Source organism: Tasmannia lanceolata, unplaced genomic scaffold, assembly GCF_043159265.1.
Source record: "Tasmannia lanceolata isolate RefF3 unplaced genomic scaffold, GAP_Taslan_0.1 ptg000021l, whole genome shotgun sequence".
Classification (NCBI taxonomy): domain Eukaryota; kingdom Viridiplantae; phylum Streptophyta; class Magnoliopsida; order Canellales; family Winteraceae; genus Tasmannia; species Tasmannia lanceolata.
Genome location: NW_027518698.1, coordinates 12,039,654 through 12,065,885, shown reverse-complemented (window position 1 = coordinate 12,065,885; position 26,232 = coordinate 12,039,654). Strand labels below are relative to the sequence as shown.

Below are 26,232 nucleotides of genomic sequence, written 5' to 3'. Positions count from 1 at the left end.
GTTTCTTATATATATGGGTATTCTAATCTTCCCAATTATCAATCCTAACACTCTAAAACTCTATTTGAATATCCCAAGAGTGAATCAAAGCTTGTTTATGCCTCTCATCCTCTAAGATTAGGATTTGGATCATTAGGCTCAAATTTGTACATCTTCTATAAATTGTAAACCCTTGTGAGGGATTATTTTTAGTTCTTTCTTTCTTTATCAAGATTGTATTCGGGCGAGTGTTCGGAGAAGCGTAGCCCACTCTCCGTGGTGAAAATTACCACCAAGGTTAAAGGCGATCGGAATTGTAATCGGCATTGATCTTCGCCGAAGTTAAGAAGATCATATAGTGAAGCCGTCAACGGGTTTGGTTGGTGGAGTGGAGTAGGCCTCGCGTTGGAGGACCGAACCACTTTAAATCTCGGGTGCAATCTCTCTTATCTCTTGCCTTTCTTTTATTGCACTTAGGATTTAACTCGTGTGCATTAATTTTCATTATTGATCTCTTAATCTTCAAAATTGGGTTTGAGTTTTCAAAAGATTAAAAACTTGTTAGCAACCTAATTTTTCACTCCTCATTACTTGCCATACTAGGGACCACCCTTGGAATTTCAGAAGATAATCTTGAATAAACAAATAATAAGGAGAAAGTTAGCAATCAATCATGAGAAGGATACAATTAGCGACACCAAATTTTTCATCGATGATCAAAGACGATCAAAAGCTCAGAAAGCAGACCATAGCCACAAAATATCAGAAGTAAGTCATAGACCAGATCTAAATTTGGAAGATGGATGTCAAAACTGTACGATCAAGAAGATCAGCAATGATAGACTATGGCTATAGAGACAGCGGACAAGCCATCTGTCATATCTAAGACAAAACAAATAAATCGGCAAGAATCTAACCTAATGAATCTATGGCACAACAAAAGAATGGATAAATCAGGTTTGAATTCGAAAGATAGATATACAGGTAAAATTCATCATTAGTGGATCAAGAAATAAACCATGGCTATAGGTGTGACAAGTAGAAGTAACTAACCAGGTTTAAATCTAATGGATGAACTTCTCACGATTGATTGGATTAGACCAAGAATCTCTACTACAGAATAGGTCCTGGTCTCATAATCAAGAAATATATCAACAAATTTTTCATGAATAGATCAAAAAGATAGGCCACGACCATGAAAGGGGCAAGTAAGAGCCATAATCTAGTCTAGATATGAAAAACAGACTGATATAACTGATTGGATTAGATAAGGAAACCTCACTAAAGAGTAGGCCATAATCTAATAATCAATATATATACATATATATACATATATATCCTAACCAGGGGCACCAGCGCTAAATATAATCCAGCAGAGTCAAGACGCTTGACTCAAGACAGACATGTGAGTGTACTAGGACCGCGTTGTAACCACATAAGGTGAGCTACCCTAGTCTATAGATAGGAAAAGGCTCCTAACTCTAGGCTCCATATGTGTAAGCAACACATGTTCATCCCTATATGAATGCAATATATATATAAACACATGCAACTCCTAATTGGGTTTCACTAAGTCAGCAAATATATTTATATACATAATATATAAAATGAAAGTAGGGCTCCGGACTCAATATATTGGACACTATGTGTATGATTCATACTTTAGATGTATAACACAAGCACGCCTAGTGTTATACATGGTATGCTTCATTGCTTATCGGCTGCTGTAGACACAAGTACGTCTAGTGTCAACGGGGGCAGCACCGGTGCATAGCTTGGAAATAAATACAACAGCATCATCAGGGTAATGACATCTCATCTAGTACGTACTGTATCTATCCCATGGAGCCAATAATAATAAAAACATGATAATGTACGTTGTGCAGTGTGTGAATCCCTCGTTTTACGCACCTATTTGGTGCCCCTGGATTTCTAAGCGATTAAGTTCCCATTTATAATGATTTTGGCCCAAATTTCTTCAAAATTAGTATAAATGGCATTTTAACAGATTTAGGCAATGTTCCAAGAACTCCCCAACAGAGTCGCCAGCCTGTCGACCCCGATCCTGAGAAAACTGGCGAGAACGTGAGATCCACGTCAATCCTCTGAGATCTCCACATGTGAAGAAGAGCTCCACCAAGAAACTCTCGAAAGAGTACCCTCACAGCATGAGTGGCGATGTAAAATGAGATACCTCTTGATTCGGGGACTAGCCCGGAACTGAGATGTACTTGAAACAAAGAAGAGTCGACATCCAAGAAAGTAGGCCCTGGAGCCCATACTATACTCTGTCGCAACGAATAACCAGAGATACAAAAGTTTGTGCCCGATGACGAATGGGGAAGGTGTTAGGGCCCCCCAATTCGCCCGTGTGTAAACACCATGTCTCTTATGCCACTTATTTATTAAGTTTGAAGAATTTTTGGGCGAAAATCATATGAAATGGGAACAAATATCCCCGAGAAGACGTCTACCTAGGCATGCATGACCCGGGGATGAAAATAATAAGCACACACAAAATTAAGTGAAAGAAGTGTCACCTAAGCGTAGCTAAGTTACAAGTGTCATTCCTAATTGGTGTCTAAGTTCTGGTGGACAAACACATGAATGCTATAGCTATAGGTATAATGTCTGCACAGGAAAGTAAGAAAATACAACAAACACACAACCCAACTCAACTCCACACACGACTCAACATGACAAACCCTAAACTCTAGTGTGAAATTTTACTCGGACCAGGATGGCCATCCCGGCTGCTCTACGTATCCTTGCCTCGGGAAGAATCAGAGTCAATGTAGTTCGGTGACCAATTCTAAACTACGATGCCTAACCATCTAAGACTACTATCCTAGACTCGATCAACTAGACCTGACTAGTTTTTAAAGCTTCTCGTGCGATTGCTTAAGTTCAAGTGAATTGTAATTTTTAAGAATCCCTATATACCTTAACTAATGCAAGTTAGCCCTAAACTAACGCAGGTGAGCCCTACATCCTATGTGTAATTAGGCTGTATGACCTAAGAAAAATAATGGGCTAACAAAGTGCATCCTAGTCTAGCCATCGGCTCGACTAAGTGTCTAACCGACCACAACTCGAGGCCTCCTAATTTTAGAGACACTCACATACAAAACACGCAAAGCATCAATATAACTAGGACAAACTCCTAACTCTAAGACATCTCAAACATCTAGGACAGACTCTTAACTCTAGGAGAAGATCTTTTCAAAAATCGGGTGTAAAAGATTTGTTTAAAGAATTTTTGTATTTTTGAATGATTTAAATGATTTATTTTTTAAGGTTTGAAAGGTTTTTTAGAAAAATTTGACTGGACTTGGGATAAGGATCACAAGCTGCCTACGTACCTCATGGAAGAGGATCAAGCCAACGTAGTTTGGAAACAGACTCTCTTAACTACTCTCCTAATGATTCATGACTTTTCAAATGTTTTGATGTTTTCTGATTTCTGTTATTTTTGTTTTGAAATGTTTCAATATTTTTGTTCTCTAAAGTTTTTCAATATTTTTATATTTTTAAAGTGTTTTCACCCTTTTAGCCAACGAAAATCCATATATCTATACCCCGTGATCCACAACATGGAAGAGCATCAATGCTAAGGGCTGAATCCCTATTAGCTAAAAGGAAACTCATATCTAAAGACATACTCACACAAGGAACGGACAAACTCCTAAACATCTATAAGGGCAGGACAGACTCAGAAGATTTGCAAATGTTGGACAAAATCCTATACTTTGCAAGGGTTTGACAGAATCTCATGACTTGATGAAAAGTTGGACAGAATTCTAGCTCCCTATGGTGATAGGATAGACTCCTGAAAAACTGACTCCTATGCTAATAGACTGACTCCTAAACTGGTGACTCTAAGAGGGGTGCTAATGAGACAAGGCATGTCTCCTAAAACAAGAGGAGATAAAGGGATGTCTGTGAGACTGGGCAAGTCTCCTAAAAGAGAGGACAACTATTACCAATGAGACAAAGCATGTCTCCTATAGGGGAAACAACTAACTCTAATGAGACACTGAATGTCTCTTATGGAGGGCTCCAAGAAACCTTATCATTGCCCTATCAATGATAAATGGGATAGGGCAACTAACAAACCAAGCTAGTCTTCAACTAGTAGGGGATACAAGTTGGGGTACAACTTAGAGAGGGTTCTATAAATGAGGCTAAGGCATGCCTCCTATGAGTTCACTCTCTATCATGACTAAGGTGACCTTCCTAAGGGTAGGTTAGAAATGGAGCTTGTCCCCAAGGGAGTATTGCTTTGATGAGATATTATATGTCTCCTAGTGGGGGCTCTAGATGACTCTTTCATTGCCCGTTCAATGAATAGGGAAACCTAATGTCATAAGGGATACACATCTAAAAGACTGGGCAAGTCTTTTAAATAAAAAAAGGGGAATGCTACTTGGACTAAGCAGGTCCCCTAATGATGGGCTTGGGATGACTCCTTCATCGCCCTGGGAATGAAAACATAACAATCCTTTACTCTAATAAAGATCTTAAACTGGAAGAGAAAATTCTAAAAAAAATGAAACAGGATTTAAACCTCTTTATTAAATACGAAGAAAAACATAAAAAATCTAGAGAGTCTCTAAATGACACAACTGATGCCCAGTCCCTTTTTACTCTCTCCTTTAAATGCTCTATTAATCTAAGGTCAAGACCCACTTTGCTTATTTTACTTATAAAAAATTTCACTATGTATGATTCCCAAGAATAAAATATGCTATTCCTAAATCCCATGGGACAGAGTATTCCGAAGACTAGAATATAGTATATTGCTACTCATATCAATAATGCTTTAGGTTCAATAGTATAGAAGCTCTGAAGGAAAAATATTAACCAACCTTTTATAATAATACCCCTGCCAGTATCTGTTATTAGAACTTTAATAATATTAGTCCACACAAAAAGTGATTTCTATAAGATCAGACCTTATCAAACAAAGAAAATATGGCCTAAGATATTATTAAACTCTCATTCTACATCATATATTAACATAAGATCAACCTTCACAAATGTTATTATTTATACTAGATAACTAATAACCAAAAATCATTTTCCAACTATAAGAAATACAATCAAGGCAAGCGTCTCTTTTAAAAGAACTTGTAGTGCAATTATCTCAATACGTGATGAGTGGTAAATATAAAGATAAAGACCAAGAGTTTGCCTCATATTCAAAGTTACCAGACAACTTATGTCCGACCACACAAAATCAAGGGAATAACGTTATCTTTGATAAATTTGAGAACATTTGTACACTCAAGTTCAACATAAAATGGCTTCCAAAATATTCCTAATGATTATGCTTGAGCTCATGTAGTGTTACCAATTCGAAACTTCACAATATATCAAGAGAAAAACAACATGCAATTCAAACCATAATGCCAAACCATTCCATGATTGTATCAGGGACTAAAACAGAGTAATGAAATTAAATCAAGGGAAAACCACCTTATCTCCACAACCTATTGCAACACAACTCTACATTAGAAGTTGATTTCACAACTAAAGGAAAATACCTCTAATCCTGTATAAGGACAAGGATCTAGGAAATGAGATATATAACCAAAGCCTTTAAGAAAAAAAATTGAATCAACCTGCTGGGTTAACTGATAGTTCTTGGAATTAAATATCAATTTAACCAATGCCCACTAGTCATAAGGCATACCAAAGAACATGCTAAGTGCTCTTGTTTAAAAAGTATTGGCTAGGATGTCCAATATGAATGAAAATGACAAGTCTTGGAACACTAGTAATTGGAATTCATGGACTAATATTCAAGCAAGAGTCATGTATATAGAATCTAAAGTAAAAAAAATGAGCCATAAAAGCCCCAACATAGAAGAAGCAGGCTGGATACATTTATCAAAACAAGGTAGAGTCAACCGAATTTGTTGTATTCACTGAAACAAGATACATCCACTACATCATTTGAATATCAACCCCTATACACTAAAGAAATTGTCTTAAGATATCCATTTTTCCCTAATGACTTCAATTCATCTTGTATTCTATTGTTTCATTATTGAAATTGTAGAAGGAAACAACTTTCATCCTTCAGCACACACGAATAAATCAAATGAATTGTTTTTATGCTCACACACTAACAGGGCATGAAATAACTAATAAAAATAATATCATTCATATTTATGTGACAATGTAGCATTTATGAGAATATCAATACATGGCTGAACTTTTGTCATTCCCCACCAAAATGCAATGATAAGCAAGAACCGAGTATATGGCAAAGCATGGCTATGCTAACATAATTTCTCGAAAGAATTAAAAGAAAGGGGGGTTCTGATCATAGCATCAGGAGATTTTTCACACATCAAAATAGCTATTTACAAATCTGAAATAGTATAAGCATAGCCACCACAGAAGGAATAGGGCCTTATCAAAATAAAATAAATAGACATTCTCTTTATTATCTTAATTAGGTATCAAAGTACAGGGAACCAACTTAATATACGAATCCATACATACAAAACAAAAATACCAAACTCAAAAATGAATTTTATGTTAAAACACAACTCAATCACAACCACTCACACATAATATATAGTTAGTGATCCCTATCAAATACAGTACAAGGATCATTTAAAAAAAATATTATCTCTCAATTTAAACAAGGTGTTGACATAAGGAAAAGGATAAAAGTTAGTCTATATATGACAACAACACAACACTAGTTTAAATGTCTCCTTACAAACCAAATGAAATAAACTACCCAAGCACCAAAACTTGACCATCAATCACAAGAAACCTTGTACTGAAGTGAACACAATGTAAAGGGTCAATTCTGTTCTTCTATCCTAATGAAGTTTCCGCAAAGAAATGAACACCACCCAATGATTTTCAACATCTGTCCCGAAGATAAAAACATAAATTCATGAATAGTAGCTTATACCTTTTATTTATGGACTAATTAAAGGGAAATTGGACTGACGATATTAATAAAAGCTAGCATCAATGACCATGAAAATGAATATGGGACTAAATGAGCTGGGGTTGAATGACAAAAACAATGATTTACCTCGAAAGCCTATAAATAAGGGAAGCAAAATACATAAAACTCAATTGAAATAAAATTCAAACACAACATTCAGTAAACTAAACAGGAGTGGAAAGCTAACCTTCACTAATGAAAGTCATCAGACATTCAAAAGCTTAGCAGTAAAAAAAAATCAATGTCAAGGACACATTTTTTTTTAAACCCTATGATATTCTAAAACTTAAGAATTACCATAACTAAAACTTAACTCATTAAAAGACATTATTAAACTCCAAATTCGTATGCACATCACATACTTAAGCCGCAAACATCTTATCCTAAGGAAGAGCATTTACAAACATTCAACCTCAACATAATTATCTGAGTCATAAAACTGAATAATTAAGACAAGAAAAAAAATCATTAAATGATGTACTAAGCCGAATGTACTTCCAGCCTCTCTGTGTTGTTATTCAACTACAAGTCAAATGTACTAGGCCAATATATGATTACAAATTCCCAGATCTTACTATTTTCTCAACTAATAAATCCAATTACCTGATATTAAATTTCAAAACAAAAATATAGAGGACATATTTCAGAAAATTCAAGAGAAATACCTAAAATTAAACGATGATCAAGATTTCCTTTCCTCTCGCAGATTTACCTTCTTTCTTCTTTAATTTTCCCTTAGCTAGTGCTAATAATGATGATCGAATATAACTGAGCTCCAATCCGAGTGAGAACAGAGAAGAACTGTTTGTATCGGGGCCTTGCCGGAAAAAGTGTTCGGAAGAACGATGAAGAAGAGTTAAGGTTCGAAATTCTGAAATAATATAGCAAGGAATAAATGGAACAAAGAGATGCAGGTAATAGTCTAGACACCCCCATTTTGCTACACTTTAAAACGTAAAAGATTCGGTAGTTTGTCAAGTCTCGAGTCCATATTCCACAAATAGATTAGGCATCAATGAATTCTAGGGTAGATTTCATCTCATTTAGGTCTTTAGAAGTTGATTCGCAATCCTAAAGGTTTCTAGGGTGTTCCAATGGTATCTGGAAGATGAAAGTTTAAGTTTTCAAGTAAGTGAAAAAACCTGTAATTTTTATAAATTTCAGGATTTCTCTCAGTTTTGCCCATTTTTGCATTACAGGGATATTTTGGTCATTCCTAATGTGTCCCGTTTGACCCCCCGAGTTGTGTCTGAGAAATCTTGACCAATTCCATGAATTTTGAAAAGCTGCTAGTTTTAGAATTTCTCAGGATTTTCCCTAGCTTCACCAAATTTTGTACCTCAGGGGTAATATGGTCATTCCCAATATGTTTCATTTGACCTATAGGGTGTGTCTAAGGAATCTTAGATGATTTCATGAATTTTGAAAAACCTGCTAAATTTAGAATTTCTCAGGGGTTTTACTTGACTTGGAAATTTTATGTGTCAAGGGCATTTTGGATATTTTCAGGGGGTACCAAATGATCATGTTTGATTTTGTCCACCAAAAGGACTCAATTTTAAAAGTTTCTATTTTTGAAGTTTGACTACAAAGACTTTCCATTTTTAACTTTCCCCTTTAAAGGGTGAACCAATTTGAGGGTATTTTGGTCGCATTTGGATGTGTAATGGTCGAATAGGGGTATTTTAGTCTGAAAATTTATTTTTTCTAAAGGGGATGGTTCGAACATATATTGATGGTGCACCATAAATGTCATATAGGTTGGGTTCATCAATAAAAATTTAAAATTAAAAATTTTTTATTGAATTTTAATTAAAAAAAACCCAAAATACATGTCACAAGGCCCATTAGGCTAAAGCCCACAAGGTGGGGTTCCATATGGACCCACCCATGTGGGTCGACCACATAAGTGGGTGGCCCACATGAGGAGGCCACATGCAAAAATGTCCAACATGGGATGAGGTGGTTGGTGACATCATATTTGTTTTAGAAAAATAATAAAGAAAGGAAGAGTTATAATTAGAAAGGGCTTGTATGGTCAGGTTACTAAAATAGCCATAACTTTTTTATCTTTTCATCCAAAAAATTTGCTGTTATACTTGTTTTGAACTTCTCGAAACGATCTACAACTTTTTAGTTTATGACTTTTCCTGAACCAGCCTCTAAATTGGTCAAAAATGAGCTTAAACGTCGGGCAGCCCTTTTGGACAAAAATCATTCATAAAAGCTAGTTTCCTATGTGAGAAGACTTCTAGATTGATCTTGAAGGGTCTCCATTGTGTAATTTAGCATTGCTTGGCTTGCAAGAAATCAATATTAGAAGTAAATACAATTTAGAAGGTAAGAAAAAAGTAAGCCGTAGGTGAGAATTGAAAACTAACTAAAGGTAGGAGTCCTTACATTGAAAATTTCCAAATCCAATCTAACCCTAACTTTTTCTATAAAAACAAAGCAAGCACAACCTTTGGTTTTTTCTCTAGAAAATGCATCCCTCTCTCTTCTTCCTTGGAATTCATTCATCTCTTTTGTTGCTTTGGTGTTCATCTCTTCCACTTGGTTCTTCACAAAGTGCTTTCACATATTCAATCATTCAACATTGGAGGCTAGTTTATGATTCTTTGGGGTTTTTAGAGCGTATAAAGGGTGCGACAAGGCGTATACCACGGATCTACGCACCCTAGAGACAAGGAGTGCGATCAACGGTAGGTTCCTTCATCTTTACGGAAAAGATGAATTAAATCAATAATAAAAAGCGCATGCCAATCGCGTGGGTACGAGAGACCAAGAGAGAGGGAGGCGGGCCACGCCGCCCCTCTCGCGGGATCGAGTCCCACAGTTTGGCAACTCTGCTGGGGACCACCTAACTTCATTAAAATTTCAGAGGATAATTCGTTTGAATTTATTTTAACTGGCTCATAAAAACACTCTATCTTATATCTTATATATACTTGGTAGATTAGTTTGTTTGCTTTATTTACTCATCACATCATACACAAATTTAATCTAACAAAACCTGAAGGCATCATAAATTGCGCAAACTTATTTCACACACTTACATCACTTGCATCTAAACCCTTGCATCTCACCTGCACACACATCCCATTTTAGGAACCCGGAGTGTTATCTAGCATGGTTGACTGGGATTTCATCACGTGGTGCCTCTGTGCTAGAGACGCATTCCACTCTTAGCCTAGTATCTTCATGGTGCGTAAACGGATCTCTTGTTCTCGTATTGATACACCGGACACTAGTACAGTATATCGAACACGGATTCGAGCTAAGGGAACTCTTGGCCTTACCCCTAGATTATCCTACACATGCATATAGTACGGACATGCGTGCATCACGTGTGTGAGCCTAGATTGGGATATCCTATCCATTGGTGTCTAGATTAGCTGTAGTCCATCTTCCAATGGCTATGATCGGTTTAGGTACACAAACAAAGTCATGAGTCGAGATCCTCTCTCTACTCCGCTAGATTAGGATTAGGATTGATGCCTTCAGGTAACACTTGTTAAAATGTAAGAAGATTAAAAGCGTTTCCTTTGGGATTAGGATATAAATTCCATATTTTCAAAGATCTCATAGGATTAGTCTCTTCTTGATCTACCCATTGAAAGCAATCTCGTGAGATCTCAACTAAACCTTTGATCGTGAGCCTATTGTCTTTCTTTTATTTCATCATATCTTCATTCCTTCTATTAATTGGTAGGAAGTGTGTCTCGATCCTATGATTATTTAATCCCAACCCTCCTTTTGAAATGATCTAATTATACTTGTATCCTTAGTCGCTTCTTACTTTAGGGGCAACCACTTTCAAGATTATTTGGTTAAGCTCCTCAGAGTTCATTCTCATAACCCTTATACTAGGGGCATTCCCCTCCTCACTTGTGTCATTTTGTTATGTCTCGGTTCTTTAAGGATTCATCCTATCATTACATGTTTAGCCTACAATCACTTTTCAGTCATTGATTAGAAAACACTCCTTGAATGTCAAGCTTACTTCTCGTGTTCGTTGTTTTTATTTCAGGAAGTTGTCACCATAGATAGCTTAGCTTACTACTCCTTGGGTTTGAGTTTCTTTGCGGTTGGAGAGGAGATCTATTTCTCCGCCACTTTCTGTGAAAACCCCAGCGTCTGCACCTTTTTTTTCATCCTCACCAATTGAAGAAAGCTCAGATAATCCTCCACCTATCTCCGTTGCTGATACTTTAGCTTTGATTCTCAAGCAACTTCAAGAGATCAAAGAAGAGAACCGAGTCATCAAGGCCCAACTTTCTGAGAAGTTGGGGCCATCATATTCTAATTCCAAAGACAAGGGGCCTATGTACCATGTTGCTACTTCAGGAGCGCCTATCCAGCCTATGTTAGTTCCTATTCCTGACAAGACCGAGGAAGATTTTGAAAAAAAATAGTATAGCGAGGACAACAGCAAACCTTCTCAGACAATGGTTGACAAAAAAAGTCATGGAGAAACTAGACAGTCTTACTAAGAAAGTTCAAGATATTTAGCTTCAAGAGCAGGGAGGTTTCAACCCAAGTGATCTTACATTGTTTCCCGAAATTCGTCTCCCTGCCAATTTTCAAATGCTGGATTTCGATAAATATGATGCCGTTGGTTGTCCCGTCACTCACTTGCAGATGTTTACCATCATGTGTCAGCTTCAAGGTCTATCTCCTGAGCAAATGGCTCAATTCTTCCCAATTTCTATGACAAAGGTCGTTAGAAGGTGGTCCATGGTCATAGACAAGACTCGTTATAGGACATGGAAGGATATTGGAGAGCAGTTCATCAAGAAATTCAAATATGATGATGGAACCTAGATCACTAGGAAGGATCTTGAGAGAACCAAGCAGGATTCAAAAGAGTCATTCTTAACTTTTGTCAAGAGATGGAGAAGGTTAGCGACTCAAATGATGCAGTGTCCCTCAGAAGAAGAATTGGTCCAGATGATTATTAAGAATATATCCTCTCAGCTCCAATATCACATGTCTCTTCAGTACTATCCAGATTTTAAACACTTCATCAATGCTAGTATCCAAATTGAGGAAGCAATGGCACAAGGAGTTTACAATAGAAGCAACCCCAATTCAAAAGAAGTTAAGAAACAGATTCCAGCTCAGATCTTCGAGGTTGATAATGTATCAAGGACTAACCAGTTGTAGAACCCTATGGCATTCGAATATAATCAATCAGGGGCTGCAGCTTAGCAAAAGCCCGATAGGAAATTCACCATTCTCCCATTTCCACCATCTGTCATATTGCAACAAGGGTTGGAATCCGGCGATATCTATTTACCTCGCATTAAGGATCCTCCTAATCGACTCCCCAGGACATGGAGGGCGGAAGAGCACTGCGATATTCATCGAGGATCGGGGCATAGTACTGATCAGTGTATAACTCTGAGGCATGTGATCCAGAAGTTGATCGATGAGCGTAAGCTACCATTTCAGCAAGCACCAAATATTATTGATAATCCTATGCAAAACCATGATGTACCGCCGCTGGATGATGTTTAGACACTTGGGGTTTGAGAAACTCATGTCCAGTTACAGTGAAAGGGAAGAACCAGAAGTTAAAAGGCACTTGTTATGATGATGATTCAGTTTTTACCGAGCCTCCAAAGACAGACAGTTGCAGCAGTCTTAGTCCTTTTGTTATTTTAATTCAGTCAGTCATGATGTCGAGTCCAGTTATCAAGTACAGTCTTCTAAAAGTTTGAATAAATTCCTAGCCCAATTGGGTCTTTTCTTACTTTTATTTTTGAGTCAAGAATGTAAATCCTGAGTCTGTTCAGGATAAGTCTTATCAGAAGTAGTTATTTTCAATTCAATAAAATTTGCTTTCTCTATACATACCAATGTGTGCTTCTAACTTTAATGAGAATAATACTCCCTCCTCGAATGAGGAAAGATGCGGACGAAACTCCTCTTGAGTTGCAGCCTATGCTCAAACAAGATGAGGAGCGCCGAGCCCAGCCTCTAAAAGAGGAAATTGAAATGATAAATATTGGCACTAAAACTTTGATTCAGTAAATGCCTATTGGAAATACATTACCCCTGAAGAGTGTGAAGAATTGGTAAACCCATTTCGAGGATAAAGAGATTGTCTAGTAAGCGCTACCATTAATGCCAGGAGAAAGACCTAGATAGAAGGTTCAAGAAAGAATGAAGAAAGTGAATTTCACATGCTATACAAGGGCCATGGATTGTAAACAACTTCCATATCTCCAGTCAATGGCCCTGGTCATTGGTTTCACTAGTGATGATGTAAAGCCATCGAATTTAATATGAAAAGTGCAAGAGCAATCATCTCAGAGCGATCATCAAAATATCAAGTGTTACAGATCCATAGATGGAGGATATCAAAGAACAAGTTTCGCTCCATCAAAGTCGAAAGCACATATCAGAATCTTGAAAGAAGAAGATCCATTATCTCTTACCTGGAAATGCCGTCAAACTCTGAAAAAAATAATAATAATAAAGAGAATTCATCAACCTAGATCAATTCCAAACCTGAACATTGGAAGGCCTCCTTCTGCCGAACAAATCACAGAATCATAACACAATGTCAAAAAGAATATCTGTTTGCAAACCCTTCGAGCCTAAATGAAATTCCTTCGAAAACTCATTATACTAGGGGCATTCGCCCTGAACTATGTGAGACCTAATCCCTACGGTGGGGTACATAGGCAGCTCAGTCAAACCGAGTTCGGTCGTTTCAAAAGAAAAAATTCAATCGTTCTAAAAAGAAGAAGAAAAAAAATTATCAATCAGAGAAGAAAGTTCAATTGTTCCAAAAAGAAGAAAAAAAAAGAGAAAAATCAATTTACCTTCAAACTATGGGCATTCGTCCTGAACTACGCGCGACCTGATTCCTACCCTGGGATACGTAGGCAACCTGTTCACAGGTTCGGTCGAAATCTTTGTTGAACCTTAAGCCATTCTTTGAAAAGCCCTATCCTACCTATAAAGTCCTTCAGATGTTCAGAATCAAAGATCTAGGCCTTAAAAAATGAAAAAGAAAAAAGAACGGAGTTTAAAGATCTGCTAGACTGAAAACCTGAAAAGGCGGTCTAAGCAAAATTTAAGATCATTCCCCTGCTAAGTTGAAAACTCGAAAGGGCGGCTTAGGCAAAAGTCAAGGGGATAGGCTGCTGGATTGAAAACCTAGAAAGGCGGTTCAAGCAAAAGTTAAGGCTAACACAGTTCACCAAGTTAAAAACCCTGAAGAAGTGAGTTGGTCACTGTAAGAGAATCATTATACGAAGGCTACAGGCGGTATCAAGACTGAAGATCAAAAAGAAGTTCAAGCGAGTTCAAGTGTCATCCTAGAAACTGGATGCGTTGAAACCAAGGAATTAAATCCTTGAAGCATTACTGTTTTAAGGAAGAAGTCCAATGTTTACCAATTGAGAAACTACTCTTTGAAAGGATAGACTTACCAAACAAAACGTTAACTAAGTCAGAAGCATCACTGTGCCTGTCAGTGTAGTTAGTCAATCTTTGTCATTCTAAGTTCACTCTTTCAGAGTTCCTCAATCCTTTGAATAGTGTCATTTACCCAAATTTCCTCTTTAAGAAGAGTTAATCGCTGTCCTTGTGGCCAAATGATGCAACTATCTCGGTAAAAGAGGCCCGGTGTCGTCAGCTCCCTGCGATTGTACTTGCGCCAAGATAATCCTGAAGGAAAGATCTGGAGAATCTATTCAAAGAGCTTCATTTTAAATAAGATCAGCTCAGAAGCATTCCGAAGTAGAAACATTAGGAAGTGCAGTTTCCATAAGAATACCATGCCTCATAAGGGTACACGAAGCTTGAGAAATGATGTGATGATGATTGGGCCAGTTTCTCAGAAAGATGAACCTTTAAAATTTTTAATTTCCTTCCTATTAGTTGAATACTATTCTGGTTAAGAAATATTTCTCTAAACACTTGTCAAAGGAAAAATCCCAGTTCCCAATTTTCAGTATCCAAGAGAGCCGTTATTCTAGATTACCAATTCCAGGTAGTTAGATCAAGGTTTCAGTTATCAAAATCCCCAAAAGAAAAGACCAACAGTCTCTTTGCGAAAAATTTTGTTGAAGCTTCCTGAAAGCGTTCCTAAACCATTCTCGTTAGTCATGCTTCTTAATTCCTAAAGTTTGTCGTCCCGTTATTCGTCAAAGTCTTAGTTTCTAATATCTTCATCGGGCACGATCTTTATTGTCCCCGATTTCATCATTCATTGATTTCAAGAAACTAAAGTTCATCAAATTCAACTTCACATTGAATTCAACTTAATGAAAAATCTCTAAATTCTCCATCGTCAAAGTCATCAATTAATCAACAATTGATCAACTAAGCAATCTGAATTTGATCTCCCGTCTCGCTTGCAAACAAGTTAAATCTCTCTGAGTCCGTATAAATACGGTATTTCATTCTCTCGGAGTCCATACAACTATGTCCCTTATTCTCTTTGAATATCATATAAATATGATGTCTCATTTCCTTGAACTCCGTATAAACACGATATTTCATTCTCTCTGAGTCCATTTGAAAATGGTCTCTTATTCTCTTTGAACATTGTACAAATGTGATGTCTCATTTCAATGAACTCCGTATAAATACGGTATTTCATTCTCTCCGAGTCCATACAACTATGGTCCCTTATTCTCTTTGAGCATCATATAAATATGATGTCTCATTTCCGTGGAATCCGTATAAATACGATATTTCATTCTCTTCGAGTCCATACAATTATGGTCTCTTATTTTCTTTGAACATCATACAAATATGATGTCTCATTTCCTTGGAATCCGTAAAAGTATGGTATTTCATTTTATCTGAGTCCATTAAAAAATGGTCTCTTAATTCTCTTTGAACATCATACAAATATGATGTCTCATTTCCTTGAAATTCGTATAAATATGATATTTCATTCGCTCTTAGTCCATTCAAAAATGGTCTCTTAATTCTCTTTGAACATCATACAAATATGATGTCTCATTTCCTTGGAATCCGTAAAAATACGATATTTCATTCTCTCTGAGTCCATTCAAAAATAGTCTTTTAATTCTCTTTGAACATCATACAAATATGATGTCTTATTTCCTTGGAATTCATATAAATATGGTATTTCATTCTCTTTGAGTCTATTCAAAAATTGTCTCTTAATTATCTTTGAACATCATACAAATTTGATGTCTCATTTTCTTGGAATCCGTAAAAATACGGTATTTCATTCTATCTGAGTCCATTCAAAAATGATCTCTTAATTCTCTTTGAACATAATACAAATATGATATCTCATTTTCTTTGAATCCGTAAAAATACGGTATTCATTCTATCGGAGTCCATTTAAAAATGGTTTCTTGTTCCTCTTTGGGATCCATATAAATATGATGTCTTATTTTCGTAGAATCTGTATAAATATGGCATTTCATTCTCTGTGGGTCCATTCGAAAATGATCTATCTCTTATTTCCCTTTGGCCTGTACAATTACAGTGCCTCATTTCTGTTGAGCCTGTTTGAAAGCAGTATCCATTCGAAAATGATCTCTCATTTCCTCATTGTCCGTTTGAAAACGGCGCTGCCTCATAATTATCTTTCATTCTGAGTTGTGTAATTTTTGCAATCAGATTGAATCTATTTCTTCGTTATTCTGAACTACCAGCTCATGGTGGTAAGAATAAATGATCTTGATTATATTCTAGGACTTCATCTAGGGTCTTGCATTAGGTTATGTTGCATTGTCAAAAGAATCCTTTTGTTGATTAACACTAAGCAAAATGGTTCTGTCACTTTTGCTTTGGTATTCGATGACTACGTCATCTTTACCAAAGAGGGGCATCTTTAGATACCTCCATTTTGCTACACTTTAAAAAGCAAAAGATTCGGTAGTTTGTCAAGTCTCGAGTCCATATTCCGCAAATAGATTAGGCATCCATGCAGTCTAAGGTAGATTTCATCTTATTTTAGGTGTTTAGAAGTTGATTCGCAATCCTAAAGGTTTCTAGGGTGTTCCAATGGTATCTGGAAGATGAAAGTTCAAGTTTCCAAGTTCGCTATGCTTGGGCGAAACCCCATCCAATCATTTCCGCCATGTTTCGCACTTTTCCGTTAAGTGTTGAGAGAGATTATTCCCAAGAATCCGAGCAAGAGAGAATTTGGATCCGATTGATGGGTCCGTCTTGAGCATTTGTTTAGATTTGGATCAAACAGGGTGGCCCGCGCATTGTTTTAGTGAAAAATGAGTTTTGAACCTACTTCGATCCAACACCTAAAGATGATCATCAAGAGAACGGTCAAGATCTCAGAGAAGTCGTTTTAACAACCAATTTACATTGCGACCCACCATTTGAACGGTCAAGATCATCAATGTCGCCCATCAAATGGACGGTTCGGATCATCAAATGGGAGTGATTTAAAAATGGGGTAACATATTCACATTTTGATCTATTGGATGGTTTGGATCAGCCCATAGGATTGATTAGTGGAGCACAAATTAAATCACATCGCAGCCCACTATTTGAACGGTCAAGATCATCAATTATCGCCCATCAAATCAACGGATCGGATCAGCCCATGGAATGATTCTATTTTGGTTCGGTATAGCAAAAAAGGGGAAGTTGGCTCTAAAGAGGAATTTTCTATGTCTCGCATGAAAAACCATTTTTATAAATGAGGAAGTTGTTTGTATGGTGGGTCGGCTCTTGGATAAAAAAAAAAGGCAACATCTCTCTCAAGGGGGGACATGGTGGAATGTTGTGAGGAGGACTTGGGCAACTTTCTCATGCATTCGGTGACTTTATTCTTATTTTAAGAAATTGTTTGTATGGTGGGTCGACTTGAAGTTAAAAAAAAAAAAAAAGAGAAAAAGGAGAGAAAAGGGAGTGGAGGAGGATCTTCTATAAAAGTCCTCTTATCAATGTGAGATGGGGGGGGCCTTGCAGAGAAGGATACACAGAAATTCTCAAATTCTCTTTCTCCTTGATCGGTTGTAACAAAAATTAATTGAGTTTCTCAAACATCTTGGGCAATATCCTCATTCTTGAGATACTGACTACAATTTTTGGGGGCTGCTACCTTCTCTCCTACTCTAGCTTTGTGACCGAACCTTTCTTTGGTTCAAAATTGCATAATCGAATCTATTAGATTTCAAAACATTCGTGGCAAGTTTCTTTTGGATCAAAGGGCTGGTCTATACCTTGGCGATTGAAATTTAGAAGAATAAAATCTTGAGACCGAAGCTTATTGGTGGACAAATTTGGTGGAGTGGATCTTTCTTCTAAAGTTTGGTTCGGTTCTCTCCATAGAAGGTAGGTGTATTTTCACATGATTTTTTATTTTTACATTTGTATGTCCTAGATATTTTATTCTTCAACATCACATGTCTTAGTTTTAATTTTAGCTTTCGTTTGCGTGCTTAGAATTTTATTTTCTATGCTTTAAATTAAGGATCCAGGTTAGATCTAATAAGAGTCTTAATTAGGAAATCTAATTAGATAACTCTTGAATCCCAGGCTCAAGGGATTTTCGGTTCCTATTGGGCAAAATCAATGATGCAAACACCCAATTTTACAGTCCATCCCATTTTATACCAACAGCCCATTACCCAACTTAAGCCGATCCAATGGCTCCTATCGCAATTGAATTTGCCAAATCCTAGCTCCCCACGGCCCAATTGAGTTGATCCATCTAATTGATCCAAAACTTGCTACCCAACGGTCCAACTCAGACTCACACCCTTTCCGAGTCTAACATAGACTCGAGCCTAACTCTAAATTGAATTACAAATTCCATTCCCAAACAGCCCCTAGAATATATTTTCCATTCCCAAACAGCCCCTAGAATATATTTTCCATTCCCAAAACAGCCCTTAAAAAAAAAAAATCCAATTGCAACATTAGCCCATTCGAGCATCATTTGATAATAACACCCTTTCCTTTTCTAAATTGATAAACAAAACAACCCGTCTCAATTTGATAATCACAACCCCTTTTTCAGTTGAAAGGAGACACAACCTACTTTCCCAAATGATAATCACAGCCCATTATTTGACAAGAAATGATAAGACAAAAATATGGCGGTGCCAATATCATTCCCGCCTTGGTTTTAACTGCTCGTCTTTGAATAGAATTTTCGACCTCTAAACAGCAGAATCGTGGAAAATGGTGAACTACAAAGTAGTAGATATTTTTGTACTGTTTCCAATGAGTATTCCTGCTTGATCAGAGGATGAGCGGTTAAAAAGTTATGACCAAAATGATTGCAGCCTATACCCTTAGGAGTTTCTAGTTTAATGCTGCTGTCCCCCTTTTTTTGTCACACAATTTTGAACCATTAAATCAAAGATTCATAGAAAATGGTAAACTACAAAGTTAAAGACCTTTGAAATATCTTTCCAACGCATATTTGTACATTAAATTTGACTAAGTGGTTAAAGAGTTATGACCATTTTAGTGGGCTGGATTTGCTAAATCTTTAAATGGTTAAGGTTTTGTCGAATTTGTGCAATTGTCAAAACATTGTTGTGTTAATATCATTCTCTAAACCAAAATTAAAAGACATTAATTTAAAATATACCCAACCTTAAAGTCACAAATCTAAAATTTACCCATGTAAAAAAACCATCACTCTAAATCCGTTAAAAGCCATTAAGCAAAAGACCACTAAAAATCTCAAGTGAAACTAAAACCTTCTAAATAAATAACTTTAAAAGCTACCAAACACACTAAATACCTTCAGATAATAAAAGCTTCAAGAAAACTCTAAAAGTTTCCACAAACCCAAAAGAATTCGAGATTCCCAAGAGCCGGTGGATTCAAAATTCCTTTAGGAACCCTTAGAGCCCAATTTAGGAACACCGGTGTTGTGTCGTGTCCTAAGTTTTAGGGAGTCTTAGGTTTTAGGGAGTCCTAGAGTTAGGAGTCCAGCCTCATCACGGACGTTTGCTATGTATAGCAACCGTGCCATAGGTCTAGTTACACTAGTCACCCAATCTTTCCCTAGGACAAGCCTAGTAAACTAGGATGTAGGCAAACCTGCATTAGTCTAAGGGACCATTTGCATTTAGATGAGAATCATATAGCATCTTAGATGAAATCCTAAGATAATAAAATCCTCAACTTGAATTAAATAACTTCTCTTAAAACTGTTGAAACAGTCAATCCCGTCTAGGTCGGTGTCTTAGTTGAGTTAGGCATAAGTAGCTTAGCTTAGGTGCACCGAACTACGTCGACTCTGATCCCAGTGAGGCTTGGGTACGTAGGCAGCTTGGATGTTTGATGGTATACCACCCGCGAGTCGGCACCACAACAAATTGTGGTGTGTTGGATATTAATTTTCTTATAAATGCTTAATCAAATCATTTAGGGCTTTCCATGAAATTAGAATTCTAGGAGAACTTTCACTTAGATTGAACCCAGACAAATTAATAAATCAAGATACACATTTAGGATTCCCATTGAAATTAGATTTTAGGATGCATGTCACTTAGTTCGCACATTAACATAGGGTTGAATGAGCCATTTAAAATAAATTTAAAAGAGTTAACTTTTAGAATTGAAGACCGATTATCGGGCAGGAATGGTGCATGTGGTGGATAAATCCCCATACCTTCCATTCTTGTAACCAGGTAGCGAGTCTAGATTTCTGGTTAATTATGGGTCCTAGATCCCACATCTAGGTGGCGACTCTATCAGTCTCTTTTGTGTGGAATTCGGATTGTCTTAGTGATCCCAAGTTCACATAAAAGACGAATTAAAATCAATAATGAAAGGCACACGCCAATCGCGTGGGTACGAGAGACCAAGAGAAGAGAGCGTGGCGGCTCGCGCCCCACCCCTCTCGCGGGATCGGGTCCCACAGACTGGCGACTCTGCTGGGGACCACCTAACTTCATTACAATTCCAAAGGATAACTCATTTGAATCTATTTCAACTGGCTCATGAAAACTCTATCTCTTTTATGCTTGTTAGATTAGTTTGTATGCTTTATTTTCTCATCACATTTACTCAAACTTAATCTAACAAAACCTGAAGGCATCATAGATTGCGCGAACTTATTGCACACACTTACATCACTTTCATCTAAACCCCTGCATCTCACATGCACACACGTCCTATTTTAGGAACCCGGAGTGTTATCTAGCATGGTTGACTGGGATTTCATCACCTGGTGCCTCTGTGCTAGAGAAGCATTCCACCCTTAGCCTAGTACCTTTATGGTACGTAAACGGATCTCTTGTTCACGTACTGATACGCCGGACACTGGTACAGTATATCAAACATGGATTCGCGCTAAGGGAACTCTTGGCCTTACCCCTAGATTAACCCACACATGCATGTAGTATACGAACACATGTGCATCACGTGTGTGAGCCTAGTTTAGGATATCTTACCCAATTGTGTGTGTGAGCCTAGTTTAGGATATCCTACCCATTTGTGTCTAGATTAGGCCGTAGTCCATCTTTCAATGGCTACGATCGGTCCTAGGTACACAAACAAAGTCATGAGTCGAGATCCTCTCTCCACTCCGCTAGATTAGGGTTAGGGTTGATGCCTTCAGGTAACACTGATAAAATGTGCGAAAATTAAAAAACTTTTCCTTTGGGGTTAGGATGTAAATCCCATTCATTTCCAAAGATCTCATAGGATTAGTCATTCATGATCCATCTGTTGAAAGCAATCTTATGCTATCTCATCTCATCTTAATCTCATTTTGTTGTTGATATCCATCATTCAGATTTTAGATCTGGTCCTTGACCCGACTTTTGTCATTCTTATGGCCATGGTCTATTATCTGAGCCATTGATTGATCCATGTTTATCATATATCTTTTACCCCTGGATCATATCGAAATCATTGATGAAAAAGTTTGATCTCACCTGTATTCTTTGAGTGCATGATCGTTGCTGAGATCGAAACTTATTTTGATTAGGGATGTTTATCGTTCCTGACTCTTTCATTCCCAAAAGAAGAACGGTTATACCCAAAGAACACCTTAAGGAATAGATTGAGGATTATTTCCAAATTAACATACCCGTTGATGTATTTCAAGATTACTCTTTTCTCTATTTGTTCAGAATCTTTATCTCATGATTATTGATCTAGTATGTTAACTTCCAATCAGGATTCTGAAAGATAGCAACCATCGCTTCAAAAAAGGGCACCCAAGCTAAACCTACCTGGTCTAGACCTACCTCAATATCTAGACTTGTTCGTCACTTTGATCCCACTGTGTCACCAACAGCACCTTTACCATCTTCACCAGAGTTGTCAGGTTCTTTTGAAGTCAACCAAATGGCTAATGATCCAGTGGACCCCATGATAACTATACAGGAAATGTTGAGAAATATGTGTCGAGATATAGCAGGGTTGAAAGATGAGGTGACTCATCTAAAAGACCAGAGTACTCAAAAGGTCTCTACTTCTAAAGATCCCGCCATTCAGCCTCCTCCGGCCACATCTCCTAACCTCACCAGACCAGTCATCTCTCCCGTAGAGATCGATCTAGAAGATCAGCAATATGCTGGGGAATACTTTGTCCCTCCGGTTAACAAGGAGAATGAGTTGTTCGATAAGTATGAGAAGATGGCTCGTGACATTGAGAGCATGAAGGTTCAAGCGTCCAAGGGATTCGATATTTCTGAATTTCTGATGTCCCCTAATGCCATATTCCCGCCTAAGTTCAAGGCACCAGACTATGACAAATATGATGGAACTGGGTGTCCGAGAAACCACGTCAGATGGTTCATCACTCTTTCCCAGCAGCATGGCTTAAGTCGAGAGCAGATGGCTCATTTGTTTCCTATGTCTCTTATAGGGGTAGCCAAAAGATGGTTTTTGAGGTTGAAACCAGAAGAGATTAGGACATTAGAAGAAATCTCTAACCGATTCGTAGAACAATTCTCCATGGAGGAAGGGATCGAGGTCACTAAAAGAGATCTGAAGCTGTTGAAGCAGAATCCTCAGGAGACATTCACATCTTTCATTAGGCGCTGGAGGCGCAAGTCTGCCCAACTGAGCCATAGAATGTCAGAGGAAGACCAGATAAAGTTGGTCCTCAAGAGCTTGTCCCCGCAGTACTTTCACTTCATGGCGCCGCAGCACTATCAGAATTTTGATCATTTGATTAAGACCGGCACCCAGATCGAGGATGCTATTGCTAAGGGCCTCCGAGCCAAAACGCTATCTGATGTCCGAGAGGGGAAGAGGCCTATGATCCAACCGAAGGAAGTACAAGCAGTCAGTTATACCAGACCAGTGGCCAAGCCTGTTGATGAAGTTGTTAGACCAATGGTGACGAAGCAGTTCAGGCAGTTTGACCCATTACCATTTCCACTGCCCATGATACTTAAGAAGTTGATCAGAGACAAGAAGATCAGACTTCCGGATGTCAAACCTGTACCTAATCCGCTGCCCGGAAACTGGAGAAGGGATCAATACTGTGAATATCACAGGGGCCCGGGACACCTGACTGAGAACTGTTTGGCCTTGAAGCACGCGATTCAGAACATGATCGATAAAGATGAGCTTGCAGTTGAAAGGCCGAATATCACTCAGAATCCTCTCCCCAACCACCGTGCTGTTGCTCCTCCCACTACAAACGCTATCTTTGTAGATGAGCCCATCCTTGATCCCTCTGCTCTCATTTGCGCTATTACATCTGATAAAACATATGTTTTGAAGTTTGACGATGAAGAGCTCAGAGAATTCAGAGAAAAAGAACCTTATGTGCTGTCATTTGACGATGCTGAACTCGCTGAGTCATCTTCAGCCCAGTCATATGCGCTTCAGAATGTTGGTCTGGAAGAAGCAAAGGAAGCCACCTATGTTCTAAGGATGGAGGACTTTGAAGAGGATGTAAGTAATGCACCTTATGTTTTCAGAACGGACGAAGACGAACTGCTGTTGCTGGATGATCAGTGTAACGAGATGCGTCACATGACCCGTGGTGGGCGAGTGTTCAAACCACCAGAATTGAGTGTAGAAAACCCGGCAGGGGTTGCAAGAAACTCAGAAAATCAGAGGCAGAATAAAGTGAGCGCAAACGAAGAAGATGAGAGCCTGTTAAAGCAGCTGAAAAAGACTCAGGCTAATATCTCGGTATGGGGTTTACTAATGGCCTCATCGAAGCACAGAAAGCTAGTCCTTCAAGAGCTTAATGCAGCACAAGTTTCTGTTAATACCTCACCTGACGAGCTTGTCAGTCTCGTAGCCATGGCCAGAGCTGCGAAAACATTGTCATTCGCTGATGACGATTTACCTCCTGAGGGCCGAGACCATACTAAGCCTCTTAAAATCACAGTCTTCTGTAACAAGAAGAAGGTGCCAGAGGTGTTGGTTGACAACGGCTCTGCACTGAATGTTTGCCCATTAAGCACCGCAGCAACCCTAGGGTTCAGTCCTGAGAATTTTATTCCATCCGAGCAGGGTATTCTAGCATATGATGGCACTCGCCGAGATGTAATCGGGACTTTGGTCACTGAGATACAGATTGGCGGAGAAGACTTTGAGGTAGAATTTCAAGTCTTAGATATTAAAGCTTCATTCTTACTGTTGCTTGGCCGTCCTTGGATGCACAAGGTCGGGGTTGTTCCGTCTACTCTCCACCAAAAACTGAAGTTCATTCGCAAGAACAGAGTGATAACGGTAAAGGGGGATCCTGATCTCGAGATAGGACAGATCACTCCGGACATAACTGGGGAAAGATCCGAAGATATCAATTTGACGGGGTTTTCACTAGAGGTGACTACGATCACTTTCAAAGAGGCTTTGAATGAGGAAATTTGTTTCCTGACCAGTACGAATTCGAATGTCATCAGAATGATTCGCCGACAGGGCTATATGCCAGGCGCCGGGTTAGGCAAATATCATCAGGGTTTGACCGAGTTTCCTGTGTTCAAAACATTCAATGGTTTGTTCGGACTGGGTTACAAGCCTACAAAGAAGGAAATTGTAGAGATGAAACAGTTGATGCTGAAATGGGCAGAAAACCGTCGTCGGGGCTTGGGGCTACCAATGGCACCCATTGATTTGAAAATGAACGGCCGATTCCGAAAAGAAGGCGCAGCCTTTCCTTTCTGTGGCTTTGCAGAATTTTGGTTGGATGAGAGCACAGGGCAGATGCTTCCGGGGTTTGAGATTTTCTTCGATCTTGAGCTAGAAGATGAGCCAGTGGGTATGCAGATTGTAGAGACAGAGTCTGAGGCTGATTGGACAGAGCACATAGAGCCGAGTCTTCTGAATTCACTTTTTCAAGAAGGGTCACAGACTGTGGCCGTGATTGGCAGGAGCCCGCTGATACTGGACCCAACTCGTCTTATCACCCCGGCTGAGGAACCTCTGACTAACTGGACTTCTCAAGTCCTACCCCAGGTTATTTTCCAGTACAAACGAATCCCTTCAGAAAAGTCAGTCGTCCATAAATACGTGTCAGTCTCCGGGTTTGATTCAGAGTCTATATCTTCTAATGAGTCTTTTGATGCAGGTACCATAGATGACCATTCACCTGAGATCGGCGACGTTTCTTCCTTTTCAAGCGAGATTGAGTTGGAGTCTGTTCATAATAAAGCATCTGTTGCTGTTTCCTTTTATAGTTCTGAGTCAGTTGACGCAGGTGTCAACATTTTCATCGAGTCTGTAAAAATGAGTCCAAAGTTCATTGTACCCCCCGATGAGGGTAATTCGTCTGTTGATGTATATGATTCAAATTCCAATGAAATGAAGGATTCTTCTTTTGAGTACATTCCTGTCTCTATTTCATCTGCTGAATCTGCTCTAAAATCTGATAATCTTAATAATAACAATCAAGACTCCCCCTCTGATGAGGATGCCGACGAAACTCCCCCTGAAATCAGACATATGATCCAACAGGAGGAGAGTCGCCGAGCAAAACCACTTGATGAGGAAGTTGAAACTGTGAACATTGGTGATGAAACCTCAATGCAGGAAATAAAGATCGGCAAAACTTTATCTCCTGAAGAACGCGAGGAATTGATCACCCTGCTTAAAGAGTTCAAAGAAGTTTTTGCTTGGTCTTACGATGATATGCCAGGATTAAGTGAGGAAATCGTCCAGCACAGATTACCCTTAATCCTTGGTGCTAAGCCAAAGAAGCAAAAACTCCGAAAGCTCAAAACAGAATGGGAGTTGAAAGTCTATGAAGAAGTGAAGAAATTGTTAGAAGTAAAATTCATCCAGGTGGTGGAATATCCTGAATGGCTCGCTAACATAGTACCGGTGCCCAAAAAGGACGGGAAAGTCAGAATGTGTGTTGATTTTAGAGATTT

The 26,232-nt window shown here is 38.4% G+C and overlaps 1 protein-coding gene across 1 annotated transcript; it reads left to right on the top strand.

The window, feature by feature from the left end:
- The first annotated feature begins 17,165 nt into the window (after positions 1-17,165).
- LOC143855425 (uncharacterized) lies at positions 17,166-25,623 on the top strand. The gene is made up of 3 exons (XM_077365544.1): positions 17,166-18,256; positions 22,071-25,318; positions 25,431-25,623. The coding sequence occupies exons 2-3, from the start codon at positions 22,241-22,243 to the stop codon at positions 25,437-25,439; spliced, it is 3,087 nt and encodes a 1,028-aa protein (XP_077221659.1). The 5' UTR covers positions 17,166-18,256; positions 22,071-22,240; the 3' UTR covers positions 25,440-25,623.
- Positions 25,624-26,232: the final 609 nt, after the last annotated feature.